Source organism: Lytechinus variegatus, chromosome 13 (assembly GCF_018143015.1).
Source record: "Lytechinus variegatus isolate NC3 chromosome 13, Lvar_3.0, whole genome shotgun sequence".
Classification (NCBI taxonomy): Eukaryota; Metazoa; Echinodermata; class Echinoidea; order Temnopleuroida; family Toxopneustidae; genus Lytechinus; species Lytechinus variegatus.
The window spans coordinates 12,648,522-12,663,432 of NC_054752.1; the positions used below are offsets into that span (position 1 = coordinate 12,648,522).

Sequence of the window (14,911 nt, forward strand, 5' to 3'; positions counted from 1 at the left end):
TTGCCAAGCTACCCACTTCAGCCCCTTGTGCCATGCTGTATGGCCAGGTACAAAGAAGTTATTTTGCTTGTTAGTTAGTTTCTTTGGGCCCATTGTGACTGCTTTTGGATTGAATGGGAAAATTTCCACTTGCATTTATACACTTTTTCTAGTGTCCGTCTCAAATGATGTCATAATACACCCCCAAACAATTAGAAAAAAATCACATGATTTTTACAGAGAAACCAAGGGCAGCAGTGACGTACTCGTAGCAAGGATTACCTAAGTATCTTCATGTCCTTCACCTAGCTTACATGACGTACTTGCCATGGTGACAATTTGATGCTAATTCCACACTGATCAGCAGTAAATCAATGTCCTCTTCTTGTACTGAATCATTACTGTAGATCATGAGAAACATCACATTTAGCTATCATTCTCTGTCATTTTGCTCATCTCCCCCTTCTCTTTCTCTCTCCCTCTCTTTCCCCCTCCCTCCATTACTCATTTTATTTGCATCTTGTAAAACCCTGAATGTTATTTTACATGAAACACTTATTTTTGTTTTTCTATTGTTTTTTTTTTGTTTATTTTATTTTTTCCCCTGAATTATTACCCATGACTTAGAAAAAATGAATCAAGTATGAATCTATATCTGAAACAATTCAAAACTATTCATCCTTACTATTATTCATGAACATGGATTAAGCTTACATATTACACTAAAACATTTTCGTAGAGGTGCATTGTTTAAACTCAGTATTATACCCCTGAAGAGATAATGTTTACTTCTTGTTCACAAGAGAACGAGGTATCTAAACATTTTATTTTACAACATTATGCATAATGTTTTGCCAACATAAACAAATTCAGTGCAAATCGGACCCTCTGAAAACCGCACATCGTTAATGGGATCCGGCAATTTTGGGGTTCCCCCTTACACCCCGTATCTAAAATGACGTAAAGGTTAGAAAAAAATGTTCATATAGAATCAACGGTGCATGTCTGAACATTTTTTTTTTCGTATGGGGATAGAGAGGGGTTACTACTGGATGCGTTCAGTCCCACGAGAGAGCAGTAATTTTTCAATGCTGGATTTGATGGGAAATTAATTAGTTGCCCAAGAAACCCTGTGATCACTGTGACTGCAACCAAGTTCGCATGTAATCTGCTTTTCTGCCAATGTAGCTCGAAAAAAATGCTGAAAACACCCTTTTCAAATTTTAAGCATTTTAATGATATTGGATTAACTACCAAATGATAAAGGTTTTGATGGTGTCAATATTAAAACTTACTTTACCACATGAAACTAAGGGGGAATAGTTAGTGGAAAGACTTAATTTGTGTGGCCACAAGACACCTTCACGTTTTCCACCGAGCACTCGTCATTATCCTTGCACATAAACCCGAAAACACTTGCTTTTAAAACATCCAGGAACGATCGGGCTATTGTAGTTGTGCTGCTCCCACCATCCTCAGAACATGGGGAGGGGTAGTACATGGTCTTGGGCAGGATATTCCTCGAAGATTGTTTTTCTAGAGAAAAATAAAATACGTGGGCAAAAAGTGATCTATTAAAATTGAATTAAGCCAAAACGGCAAAGTATGACTCTGAATTCATCCTAATTGCCTAAATGGACAAGACTGCAAAGAAATCCTATCACCGACAATATCATCAATATTGGATGTAGACTAAAGGATTTAATGTTATTTTATAGATTTCCGTATAGTTTCACTATATGGAAAAAACTGATTGTATGCGAGTGGACGAATCACTTAGGCCCTATATCTCACATTTCTTTTTAATCGGAGAAATCTTTATTCAAGAGGGAAGACTGCATGGTAGAATATTTAATGCTTAAAGTTAAAAAATTCTATAGGCCAGTAATCTGGAATCAGGTTTAAAATGAGCTCATGTCTGAAGCTGGGATTAATTATGAACAGCCAATTCTGGAATAGCTCCCTAACAGTAGTGTGTTTGGTTCTCAATTCATTAAAACTGTCTACAAATTAGGGGAAATAAGACGGTTGTCTGCGCAATTCAAAAATTAGGAAAGAGAAAAGTAGGCATAAGAAACGTACAATGTGAGCAATAGTTTGACACGTTCGCCTCCAATAATTCTAGCACATAGACCATGGTCCATGCTTAACACAAATTTAAAATACAGGCCTAAGGAGTTTCCTTAGTAGGCCCATCTTTTTATTTCAATTCTATAAAATGCTTGATTCTATTTTCAGTTTGGCTCAAAACTACGGACAGTCAAATTCGCGGCGTCGATATTTCATTCTAATGAATTTTCACATTAAGTATGTAAAATCAAATCTTACGTCACCTATTGTTTAGCACACACAGTCATTTACTCTGTTCTTTCTGTTTAGAAGTGACACGTACATATTTTTCTGAACATGATGTTCATTCAACTATAACAAAATAAGCCTACATCTGGGGCCTGTACCATAAAGCTTGGCGATTGACTTCTGGGGGCCCGTTTCATAAAACTTGTTACTATAACAAATCCTTCCATTTTATTGGCCGATGGTGAATTTGTTAGAGAAATATCGTACTTATGAAACGGATCCCTGATTGGTTCCTGGTCAGTACTTTGAGCCGAAATGCGCATGTAACATTGATCTTGATTGGTCAGTCGATTTGGGGATTGATCACTAATCTTATTCATTTACCTAAACAGTCGGGTACATCATTCAGAGGACTCCATTTTCCTGAACTGCCACAGATGAACATGTCTAACCCTCGGCGTGTTCGTGGAATATCATAGCCCTTCTCACAGAGGATACTGCAGAACTGACCACTGGTGAATGTGTCACAGACCAGTGCTCCATTCTTGGGGGTGTACAACGGCGGACACCTGTTTACATCTGTGCATGATGGTGTGACAATTAATTTTTTGCACATTTATAACGCCGAATTATTGCAAATGGTGGGAAAAGCATTACAGGACAAGGGGAGTAATTAAGTTTTGAGTTTGGTGGATAAGTGGTGATAAGGAAGAAAGAGAACAAAGAGAAATAGATAGGAAATAGAGAATAATTCACGTGGCAATATTTTTTTTTTGTAATTGAGCTTATTAAGCTTATTAAAGGGATTAAAGCCCACCCCAGAAAAAAATGCTTATTGAAATCAATTGAGAATATCAAAGAAGCATAACGCTGTAAATTTCATCAAAATCAGATGTAAAATAAGAAAGTTGCGACGCTTTAAAGTTTCACTTATTGTTTACAAAACAGTATATGTATGCAATACAGGAGAAATTAGAGTATTTCATATTTCATGTAATAAAATGCAAAAGAAATAGTGACATCAGCCTTCTCACTTTCATAAACAGGATGTACATGATTTGTGACATTAAGCGAAAATTTAAACTGTTGCAACTTTCTTCTTTTCCGTGCTATTTTGATGATTTTTTTTCAGTATAATGCTTGTTGGATTTTTCTCTTTTTTGGTTTAAACCTTTTGCTTGATTGTCCATAACAAAAGCATAATTCATCAAGAGTTCAAATTTATGAAATCTAAGTTGCTATTTTATATTTCCGTTCTATTTTGTTTCGGTTATTTTTCCTAATAACCTGTAACTGTTGGGCAACCGCCTTTCCAAAAATTGTGGTCGTTTGATCGCGTTGCATGCCACGAATGAATCGGCACCCTCAAATTGCCGGTATATAGGTCTTAGCCTAAGCTTAGATCCATATCTAGATCCAATTCTTAAATAGTTTTATCAAATAGCCATTAATGACACCGGAGGCATCATTTTCACAGGTGTGTGACCTTTGGGTCTGGTCGTGACTTTTGGGTGGATATGATGGACTTACACATGACATTAAAATGCATTTTACACTCCGACTGTAGACCGGTTTCCGGATCGGAGACATAACACGTGATTTCATGGTGTCCCACTGGTAGTGTAACAGGGCTAGCTGGAGCATCGCAAGACAAGACCAGATCAATACCTGGTATAGGTGAGTAAGAAGGATGTTCATACTTGACATCTGTAGTGCTCTTAGTTGCATTTACTTCACCACCAAGTGGACACGATGTTATAATTGGTTTAACCTTATCTATATAACAGAGGAAAATAATCATATAATATCAGTTACCGATTAATGGCGTCATAACACGAAACGTGAATAACATCGATAGTAAATGATGATAAAAATGGTACTAATAATATTAATGAAATTGCCAATTACAATAATCGTATAATAAAACTGATATCGTTAATAATACAATAAAAAGACGAGCATTTCTATAAATGATAATGATATCAACTTTATTATTTCCTGACCATTTTCTGCGATTTAGCTATTAAATTAAAGAGCAGATATTGAACTTTTAGGTATGTGATTTTCTTTTTGAAATTTTGATACCCCCGCCAAACTTCTTTTTGATATCCAAATTGTTTTACTCACTCATACGTGGATGACAAATCTTGTGTGTTAAACCACCTGAAAGAAGACATTCTAGCTTTACATTGGTAGGTCATTTGTATATTGTATCGCTGAACCTCGGTTTTGTGTTTTGAGGGACGCGCTGTACATTATATCTTGAACCTTTAATTTTCAAAGCCTCTTCTGCAAATAGGATTGCAAACATTCATCACTGTTTTTCTCTATTCCATGTCATATCACCTACCTCGGGATCCTTTTTTGGTGAACATTATAACAAAGCATCAACGACTTAGAAACAAGTTTCTAAAAGGGTGCGCTTAATCATAAGACCAGACCAACCTTGAAGAGACTTTAAACACTTCTCTCGCGATTAATTGGTGATTAACAGTGTCTATGAAAGCACTTAAAACTACTTACTGGTAATGTCTATTACGAAGACACAAGACACGCTATTCCCTGCAGCATCGGTGAATGTATATGTACATGTCGCATCGGATGTGAAGTTGTATGGAGACTTCAAATCTAGAGGGTTAGTAGTTACACGCAATTCCGTGTCAAAATTATCGATTGCTGTTGGGATGACAAATCCCACCTCCACACCCCAATACTCAATGCGATCAACGCGAAGAGGGGACTGTGGACAAGCCGTTAGTGTAGGAGGAACGTTATCTGTATAGAAAAATATAAAATTTCAAATTAAGTGTAGAATATTGTCGCCAAGAATAATAGATAAATTGTACATAAGAAATGAAAATAAAGAAGAAAATGGAACGTCGTACAGCAGTAGCGTAATGAGGTATATGGGGGTAAATCTATAAAACGCCGCGAGCAAGATAAGCGAGAGAAAAATATTCTACCCGAAATATATAAATATATAATAATAATCATATTAATAATAATAATGATAATAATATAGGATTTGTATAGCGCATGTATCCACCTTGCTAGGTGCTAAAGGCGCTCGTACTTTTACCCCCGGCTAAGCTAGTCTACCGATCCTGGTTCCTGCCGGTACCCATTTACCTCACCTGGGTCGAGTGCAGCACAGTGAGGAAACAATTCTTGCTGAAGGAAAACACGCCATGGCTAGGATTCAAACCCACGACACTTTTTTTTCAAAGGCGTGAGTCAGAACTACAAGACCAAGACACACCCGCTCATAGAAACCAATATCATATACCGCCCTTTCCTCCCTTTTCTTTTCTTCTACTCCTTCTCTTTTTTTTCTTGGTCTTGGAACTTTTAGGGGTCGGTTGGGGAGGGGCCCATAGCCCCTGGCTGAAACAATAATGAGAAAACTTCTGGTTGACAATTATCTATTGACAGATTTACAATGTCGTGTGATCCTCAAGAAACGCCGTGGTTAGCCGTGATCGGGGCCTGATCAGACCGGGTGTGAGATATTAAAAAGTAACAATCCTCTTTTACAAAATTCCTGTCTTCGTGTAGGGGGCGTCGTGGTCTATTGGTTGTGACTTTCGTCTTTCAATTAGAGGGACGTGGGTTATAATCAAAGCTATGGTGAGTTTTCTTTCAGCAAGAAATTTATCCACATTGGCCTGTATTCAACCCAGGTGAGGGGAATAGGTATACCCGACATGATAAATGTCTTGAATGCACTGACCAGTAGAAGGCAGATCGAGCTGAAGCTGGGGCAATAATAACAGTGCGCCTCAAATTACTTTATAGCTAAACAGATGGCGCTGTATAAATGCCTATTATTATTATAATCACTATTCATGGGGCAGCTGAAGGTATGTTCTGACCCTTCTTGCTAGTATTTTCCCTTGAATTTTATTTATAAAATCAGAGAAATATTATAGATCGTGCATGACCTTTGTCCAGCTCATAACTATTGGAGTTCATCTCGTTCATTTTGGTCTTGAATATAAAAACATATTGGTATATAATATTTCCATAAAAAAGTAATATACATAGCTCATGTATATAATTAAAAGAGGAATTTAACGAAATATTCATTTGTACGATTGTGATCAGGTAGTAAATTTGAATTCATTAATAAATTCAATCCATTAACTTGACATGGCTTTGTTTTATGATACATACAATGATAACATGGTAATGTTAATACAAACCAAGAATAAAATCAGGGAAAAATGCAATCATGTTCGATACCTCTGCATTGTATTGATGATATATCTAGTTCATGATCCCATTCTCCTTCTCGGCAAGTGAATGACCGGAGATCTGTATCCAATGTAAGGAGGAAGTCACAGCTCATGGTGCACACTGTTCCATCAGGTACCATGCCAGACTCGGAACAGGTTGACGGAGATAATATCACTTCATCGGGGACAGAGAGTGGTGTGCAGCTGGTCGCTGAAAGAGAATAACGATACAACACCTTTTCCTTAGAAACAATACAATTGATTGACTAGCATGTTAAAATTTAGCCATGTATCTTTTTAAAATATAAACATATATTACTTTTTAAACTTGTTAAATCCAAGCGGTTAACCTATACATTGTTCAGGGAGGGGGTGACCTACTGATTCATCCCCCACTATAACACATGTACATATTTATATTCTTCATAAAAAATGGTTTTTGTATGAATTAATGTTTACGAAAAATGTAACGAAATGGAAGAAGCATGTTTATTCAAATTGAATAGTATAGCGTCACGGATTTACGCCAATGCATGTATACCTCAGTAGGACATCTCGCGTAAAAATCATTCCTAAGCAGGGAGTTCTCATGAACAGGAAGCTACGCACCACCAGTAGGTATGATAGCATCTAAGGCATTAATGTTTATAATAGTGACTGTTTATATGCACGTAACTCTTACAGGTAGTCTTCTTTTTGAATTGATTTAAGGTTTATTATTTCTATCATTCATTTCATGTTGAATCGTATGTTTATGCATTTGTTCAAAAGATTTGATATTTATCTGTTCAATATCCATGATTTGGATATTATGGTATTTTATTTTACAGATCAATAGTGCATAATACTCTTGAATATCAAGAGATATGTCCTACATAAATGAAATCCTGTATGGTGATAGGTTAAAGTAGCATCATGAGACCAACCAAATTTTATAGCTATGGTGTTTAAAACAAATCACCAATAAAGAGAATTTCTTATGAAAAGGGAATATTTTTGTAATTATACTTGTGAATAATCATGAAAACAAGGCGTATCTTTGTTGGATTATAAACATTTGTTATTGGTCTTACTTCTACACACAGGTTCTTTCTCGAAATGCCAGAACATGTTATCAGAGCCATCGAATTCACAGGTTCCACCAGAAGATCCCACCAAAATATAGCCTTCAGAGCATGTTACAAGGCATTGAGATCCATGGATTATCTCACATTCCTCCAGTAGAAAGCCGTGCTCAGGAGGGTTAAGTGTTTGGCACTTCCTAGCTGAAAGACATAGAGAAAACGTCTTGTTGAAAGTAAAGGTCACGTATTTCATTTTAATTATTGTATTCCCAATTCAATACGATTGTTCTCTTGACTTGACTTGTTCACAACCATGTTTCCACCCACGTATTAAATACGAGTATGTCATTATTGTAAAGATTGTCAGCTTTGGTCCTTGAACATTCAGTTATATCTTTTTAATTAGTATCAAAAAAGAAAAGTATTCGATTGAAATTTCTTGATAAAACCTCCAGTTCTTTGTTTAAGGGACAATCATTTATCATTAATTAAATAAAAAAAAAACTTTTAGGTAAAAAAAACCAATCCTTTCTTACTATCTGAATTTTGTTCAATGTCAACAAGCATGCGTTTCAATTTCATCAGAATTGTTTATGCATGACATCTTCTTTTTCTTATTCTTCTTCTGTTAGAATAAAATACACGATGCCATGAACTTTTCCGGTCTGTATTTTTTTATTTTATTTTTTATTCTATTTCATTTATTTCATTTCATTCTATCATTATTATTACTTTGGGGGGGGGCAATATTACCTAATTCATAATGCTTTCTTAGGACAGTGTCCTATTTGTTGCATGCCATTAAGAAAATGTACCTTCAACTTCTAGTATGAATTGGCACAAAGCTTCGTTGCCTGCTTCATCCACAGCACTGCAGGATACATCATATTCGCCTGCGTTCATGATCCCAGAATGGTAGTTACAACTTCCTACTAGTTCTCCTGATTGGGGGTCATTGTCTCTAGCGACTAATGACAAGTCGACATAAGCAGCATCTTCACTTCTGTTTACAAAAACAACCATATGTGAAGGGCAGTCCTCGAATTCTGGGACCTGCATATCTGAATGAAAGAGGAACACACACAGATTCACATTGTCTTGCAGAATAATTCATACACTCAGAACTTAATCATTTGTATATCAATTTTTTTATAGAAAACTTAATCTCCGCGTTAATTTTTTTTCTAAATTCAATGAATAAAATAGTAAGTCGTTTTTCTTAGATTGTTATCATACTTCGATTCTTCTATTGAAATAAATAAAGCCAAAAACTACCATTGACTAACTCAGACACATTCTTCTTCATACTAGAAAAGCAAGACAACACACCCACACACTTAAATAAAGTCACATCTTATAACACCTTAAAACCAATCAATGTATGATGAAAAGTTAAGACCCCAAGAAAATGGCTTTCCCCCAGGAGGCCTTTTCAAAGCGACGATCAGAGAATCTCTCAGTTTCCTAAAAAAAAATGATTCAATATTCATTCTTCAAGTCAATTGCTATCACAACACAGCTTCGACACCCATCACAACAGGGTCCTTAACACTAAAACTATCATAACCGGCAGACCACAACAACACCCAATCCTCTAATTCAATTCTACAGACACACACCGCGCCCCAAGCCACCCCCCCCCCAAAAAAAACATACATGTACACACCCCACACAACTTCGGACATCGTTTCCAAATACATACGCACTCCCTCAAATTTCCCTCCTAAATACATATCCCACTCCATACACACCTACGCATCCATCCACCCTGACTTACGTTCGCACACACCCAACCACACCCCACTTTACATGCACCCACATCACAAACGCACACCCACTAGTGCATCGGCACATCTCACAAGTCATGTAAACACATCTTCACACACACCCTCTCACCCATACACCCACCCTCACAACCTAAACGACACACACCCTCACACTCACCGCACAAACGCACACACTCGCACACAAGCTCATCCCAGATTTAAACGCACCGTCACAATCTTGTCAGTAACTTCTTACCCACACAGCGTGCTTCTTCTGTGTTTCCGGACCAAATTTGATCACTGGTACACGCAAGCTCCCTCAGATGTGGAGGGGTTATTTTAAATCCTGACTGCTCACATTCCAAGGTACATACATCACCGAAGCGCGGATCTAACAAACAAATCTCTGGTAAAATTGTAATTGATGCAGGTTCAATCAGCACCTCACACGATTTTCCTTGAAATATGATACAAAAAAAAACAATGGTTATTTACTTATTATGACCTCTTCATAGTAAATTTGGCAAATGTTTCAAAAGTCAAGTGTGAGGAATAATAGTGAACCCTCATTCTGAACATGAAGTCTTACACAGTAAAAGCTGTGGTGTTAACCGGTGTACATAGAGGACCACACCAGTTCTTTTACACCGGTGTTAAATTTGTGGTTTTATGCTCAATCTTTAGGGTGTAATTTAACACCTCAGGGTGTGGTCCTCTATTAACACCAATTGGTGTCAGTTTTAACACCACAGTTTTTACAGTGAAGAAAGCATTGTGCAGCACTTGTGTACATAATAATCAGTTGATGTTATGTGGAAATTCTCTTTTTTTCGTGTACTGGTTCAAAATTATTCGTAAACAGATTTCATCTATTGTTTTGTTTATATTATAAAATCTTTGAAATGTACGCCTCTTGCGTTATAGTATTTTATTTTGTCTATGAATATTACTTACCCTAACATTTACATTAACAAGCTGCGTTTAAGCTTGTAATCGGCTCTTAAGCAAATACTTGAATCTGAATAACAATACTGCATGTGTTTGCATGAACACAGTTGAGCAAAGTGTAATTGTAACATCACTAAAATTAAAGTTCCTTCACTTTACAGGAACAAGAGAATAGACAGGCTGATGTAGAGTATTTGTTTTCATGGCAATTGTTAAAATATCACTTACTTTCACATACAAAGTCTGTGCTAGGCCATACTCCTCCTTCCGAACAGATCAATGTGCTCTCTCCTCCCCGTAGAAACCTGGTTCACAGGAGAATGCGCAGTTGGTCCCAAATGCCACAGGTGAACCAACACAGCCAGCAGATACAGAAGCGAACGCCGGGATTTGAAGGGATGGACATGTCTGTACTATAGTAATGAATCAGGAAAAATTATACATCATTTCTTACTGGGCCAAACTTGATGTCATCTTGTTGTACAGAGAGATGGAATGGAAGGTAAAATTCTAAGTGAAAGACTAAAAAAAAGCAAACTCGTACATATTCAATCTAATTCATAATTTATTTCCAATTCATTAAAACACGATATCTAAATTATGTACAAAGAGACAATCAAATCCAAAAAAGAAGAAAAAGTGATAATCAATGAATATTTGGCACATAATGATAAAAGTATATAACATATTGAACGATAAATGAATGAAAAAGGGAATTCCTAATAGTTATGAGGTGGCTTGCTAGGAGGCACACTCCCAAAGAATATTGTCCCTATAAAATAATTTTGATGTATGGATACGGTAAATACCCTATCACAAAAGGACACGAGAACCCCACCCCAACACACACACATTTCCCATCCTTATAATTTGATACATTTCAAATACAATTGTTGGATAAAGTATTATTAAATAACTCAGTTCTTTTAAAGTATACAGGCCCCTTTTTGTTATTTTGCGGATTCTTGAACAGTGGGATTATAGGGTGATGGAAGGAAATGATCTCCTTGGTGTGTATAAATACGTGCTGTACTAAAACTCAAGAAATAGTTTGACCAACCTATTCGGTTGATTAACATAGGAATCTATCACCTGTTGATTATCTAAGAAATCTCCGTTCGTTTACTTTCAACCCAAAGTTGGTAACATCATTAAAGGTCAAGTCCACCTCAGAAAATGTTGATTTGAATCAATAGAGAAAAATCAGACAAGCACAATGCTGAAAATTTCATCAAAATCGGATGTAAAAAAAGAGAGTTATGACATTTCAAAGTTTCGCTTATTTTTAACAAAATAGTTATATGAACGAGCCAGTTACATCCAAATGAGAGAGTCGATGATGTCACTCACTCAGTATTTCTTTTGTTTTTTATTGTTTGAATTATACAATATTTCAATTTTTATGAATTTGATGATTAGGACCTCCTTGCCTGAAGAACAAAATGTTAAAATAATGGAATTCCACGTGTTCAGGAACGAATGAAACTTCATTTCACATGACAATGGCGAGAAAATCAAAATATTTCATATTTCATATAATAAAATACAAAAGAAATAGTGAGTGAGTGATGTCATCAGTTCCCTCATTTGCATACCGACCGAGATGTGCATATAACTGTTTTGTGAAATGAAGCGAAAGTTTAAAATGTCATAACTTTCTTATTTTACATCCGATTTTGATGAAATTTTCAGTGTTATGCCTGTTGAATTTTTCTCTTTTTATTCAAATCAGGTTTTTGTCGGGGTGGACTTGTCCTTTAATTGTAGCCAATTTTCTGACACTGTAAAAACATTTTTTTTTAGTCTTACTTTGACAGGTCGGGGTGTCGTTGTTCCATGCAGGGATGCCATCAGATAACAGCTCACACAGTATGGATGACGCTCCGTCGAGATCGTAGCCTCTTTCACATGAAAACGAACATTCACTACCGATGTAGGGATCATCGCAACCACTCATGGAACCGTGGAGGGGCGGGTGCAGGGCAGAGCAACGATGAACTGTGACCATTGTGAACAAAGCGAAAGTACAATAATACGATGAAATTTTAAAGTTGATATCCTGGTCAATGATTTTCGGATCTTGACATGTGGTTTCAATTCTTGATGAGAAGACAACTGAACTATAAAAAAATAAGCTATATCACGATACCACTACTACTACTACTACTACTACTACTAACTATACTACTAATACTTATACTACCACCAACACCACTACTACTACCATTACTACTTACTACTACTAATACTACCACTACTACTACTGGTACTACTACTACTACTACCAATACTACCACTTTTATACTACTTCTACATGTACTAACTGCTACTAATACTACCACTACTATTACTATTACTACTACTACTACTACTAACTACTACTAATTCTAACACCACTACTACTAGTACTAGTACTACTACTACTACTACTACTACTAATACTACCACCACCACTACTACTACTACTACTACTACTACTACTAATATACTACTATTACTACCACCACCACCACTACTACTACTACTACTGCTACGTCTACTACTACCAATACTACCACTATTACTACTACTTCTACATGTACTAACTTCTACTAATACTACCACTACTATTACTACTACTACTACTACTACTACTACTAATTCTACCACTACTACTGCTAACTACTACTGATACTATAATTAGATTTCTAATTTTGATTCCCAATGTCTTTTAAAACATAATTTATTTGCACTACATAACAGAATTCTTTCAAGTTGCTGTTTGGGGGCTATAGCCGCCCCCCCCCCCCCCCCGCAGAATTTACGCCTCTTGCTAATAGATACTGCGCTATGATCATCATCAATGTCGTTGAACCCACCATTCACTATGATGATGATGTTGCAGAATGAAGTTAGTGCAGAACCGTCAGTTGCTTCATATCTTATATTTGTCATACCTTCTGCGAATTCACTTCCTGTGGTAGGGCCCAACCTGTGGTATACGATGGAAAATCCGATAAAGATGGTAAAAAACAACTGTGTATTGCGAAAAAGGAAAGAAATGAATAGTTCAGACAAATAAATTTTTCTATCAAAAAAAGGTCTGTCGCAAACAAGTCGACTGCGAAGTCGGGTATATCATATCAGATGATAACAAAGATTGAATAACCTGAGATTTGAAGATGGGTTTTGTATAACAGGCATTTCCACGTTCGCATTTTAATGCAGAATCATATTCGACAAAGACAGGTCACCAAGAATACATTTAGGAGAAAAAATAAATGCTACAGGCCGTCAATTAATAGTTGCTGCGTTCGAGAATTATGGCTGTCGGTTGCCGGTTCGCCATTGTACGTTGGCCTCATGACAGAATGGACAGCGTTAATATAATACAAACGGCAGAAGAGACCGAATAGAAGATGCAGACAAATGTACAGCTGGATGTTCCATTGACAGGTAGACATAAGGTTAGGTTAATTTGAATGAATGAATGAATGAATGAATGAATGAATTTATTATCCAATGCAATAATACAAATTTTACAAGTTTACAGACAATAATTTATGAATACATAGAAAAGAAAGGATAATAGGAACCAGAAAATAGCATGGATGCTAGTCAAGTCTGGCCCCTTCTAGTCTAGATAGATAGAAACATGTTTTTAAGAATGAAAATTTGCGCGGTATTATGATATAACGTGGTTAAGTTCACCACACTTAAAGTTGATTTAAGGAGTTTATTTAGTCAGACGTCATTTTCTCTCTTAAACATCTCCTGAAAAAAAAGTTTAGAAGAAACTACCTCGTCAGAGTAACAGTTCCAGAGTTGTCTTTTGGAATCGGTTCTTCGAAGTTTACCTCTGCGGTGGTACGCTTAAGAGGAGCATCAACCTCAATTTGATGAGGGCATTCCACGTTGAATGTGGGAGGTTGTACATCTAAAGAAAGTGGAACAAAAAACACGGATAGAAAACAGGATGCGTCTGTCATGTCTGTATACCATTCTAAAATTAACCAATCATGATATGGCAATGTACTCTACATCATTTTTTCCATTGTGAGTTTTTCATTTATCCTGCTAAGCCAAATCATTCCTGCATGTACACAAATAGTCCTCCGCCTTATTAAAAATGCTTGTACCGATCGGGTGGATGACGTCGCGTTGAGTTAACGGTATCCCCACCCTTCGTCCAAAGTCCACCACCAGTCTTGCCGAAGTGTGCGTTTGGATTTTATTTTTTAGAAATTAGCCATTCTGATTAGTTTCACCGAGTTTTGATTTTATACCTTCCAACATTTCAAAGAGGCTATCGCCCGGATCGGCTAATTACCTCTTGGTCAACATCCATTTGATCAAATAGACAATTGGGCAAATGCAAGTATTATCGGGGTGGGTGGTGGTTTTAATGACTATAATGTTTGATACATAACCAGAGATTTCAAGTTTGCCCTGACATACCAACGCAGACGGAACTTCCACTCGGCGCCCAATGCCCATTCGGAGTACACTCCACAGTGATAGGACCGTCGAGACGGAAACCAGTTTCACATGTAAAGGTACAGGTGGAATGAAATGAAACCGAATCTGAAGACTCGCAAGAAGATGGTTCCACACTGCCGTAAGTCATGTTGAATCGGGCTGG

At 36.7% G+C, this 14,911-nt stretch overlaps 2 protein-coding genes across 2 annotated transcripts; both read right to left on the bottom strand.

Moving 5' to 3' along the window:
• Window positions 1-728: 728 nt before the first annotated feature.
• LOC121426713 (sushi, von Willebrand factor type A, EGF and pentraxin domain-containing protein 1-like) lies at window positions 729-6,642 on the bottom strand. Its single transcript, XM_041623088.1, has 5 exons — window positions 6,520-6,642; window positions 4,801-5,052; window positions 3,808-4,053; window positions 2,662-2,856; window positions 729-1,515 (listed from the first exon to the last, which is right to left on the bottom strand). The coding sequence occupies exons 1-5, from the start codon at window positions 6,623-6,625 to the stop codon at window positions 1,316-1,318; spliced, it is 999 nt and encodes a 332-aa protein (XP_041479022.1). The 5' UTR covers window positions 6,626-6,642; the 3' UTR covers window positions 729-1,315.
• A 949-nt stretch (window positions 6,643-7,591) lies between these two features.
• Window positions 7,592-14,910, bottom strand: LOC121426800 (E-selectin-like). The gene is made up of 8 exons (XM_041623198.1): window positions 14,728-14,910; window positions 14,071-14,206; window positions 13,149-13,261; window positions 12,100-12,288; window positions 10,519-10,703; window positions 9,599-9,799; window positions 8,392-8,637; window positions 7,592-7,777 (listed from the first exon to the last, which is right to left on the bottom strand). The coding sequence occupies exons 1-5, from the start codon at window positions 14,894-14,896 to the stop codon at window positions 10,567-10,569; spliced, it is 744 nt and encodes a 247-aa protein (XP_041479132.1). The 5' UTR covers window positions 14,897-14,910; the 3' UTR covers window positions 7,592-7,777; window positions 8,392-8,637; window positions 9,599-9,799; window positions 10,519-10,566.
• Window position 14,911: the final 1 nt, after the last annotated feature.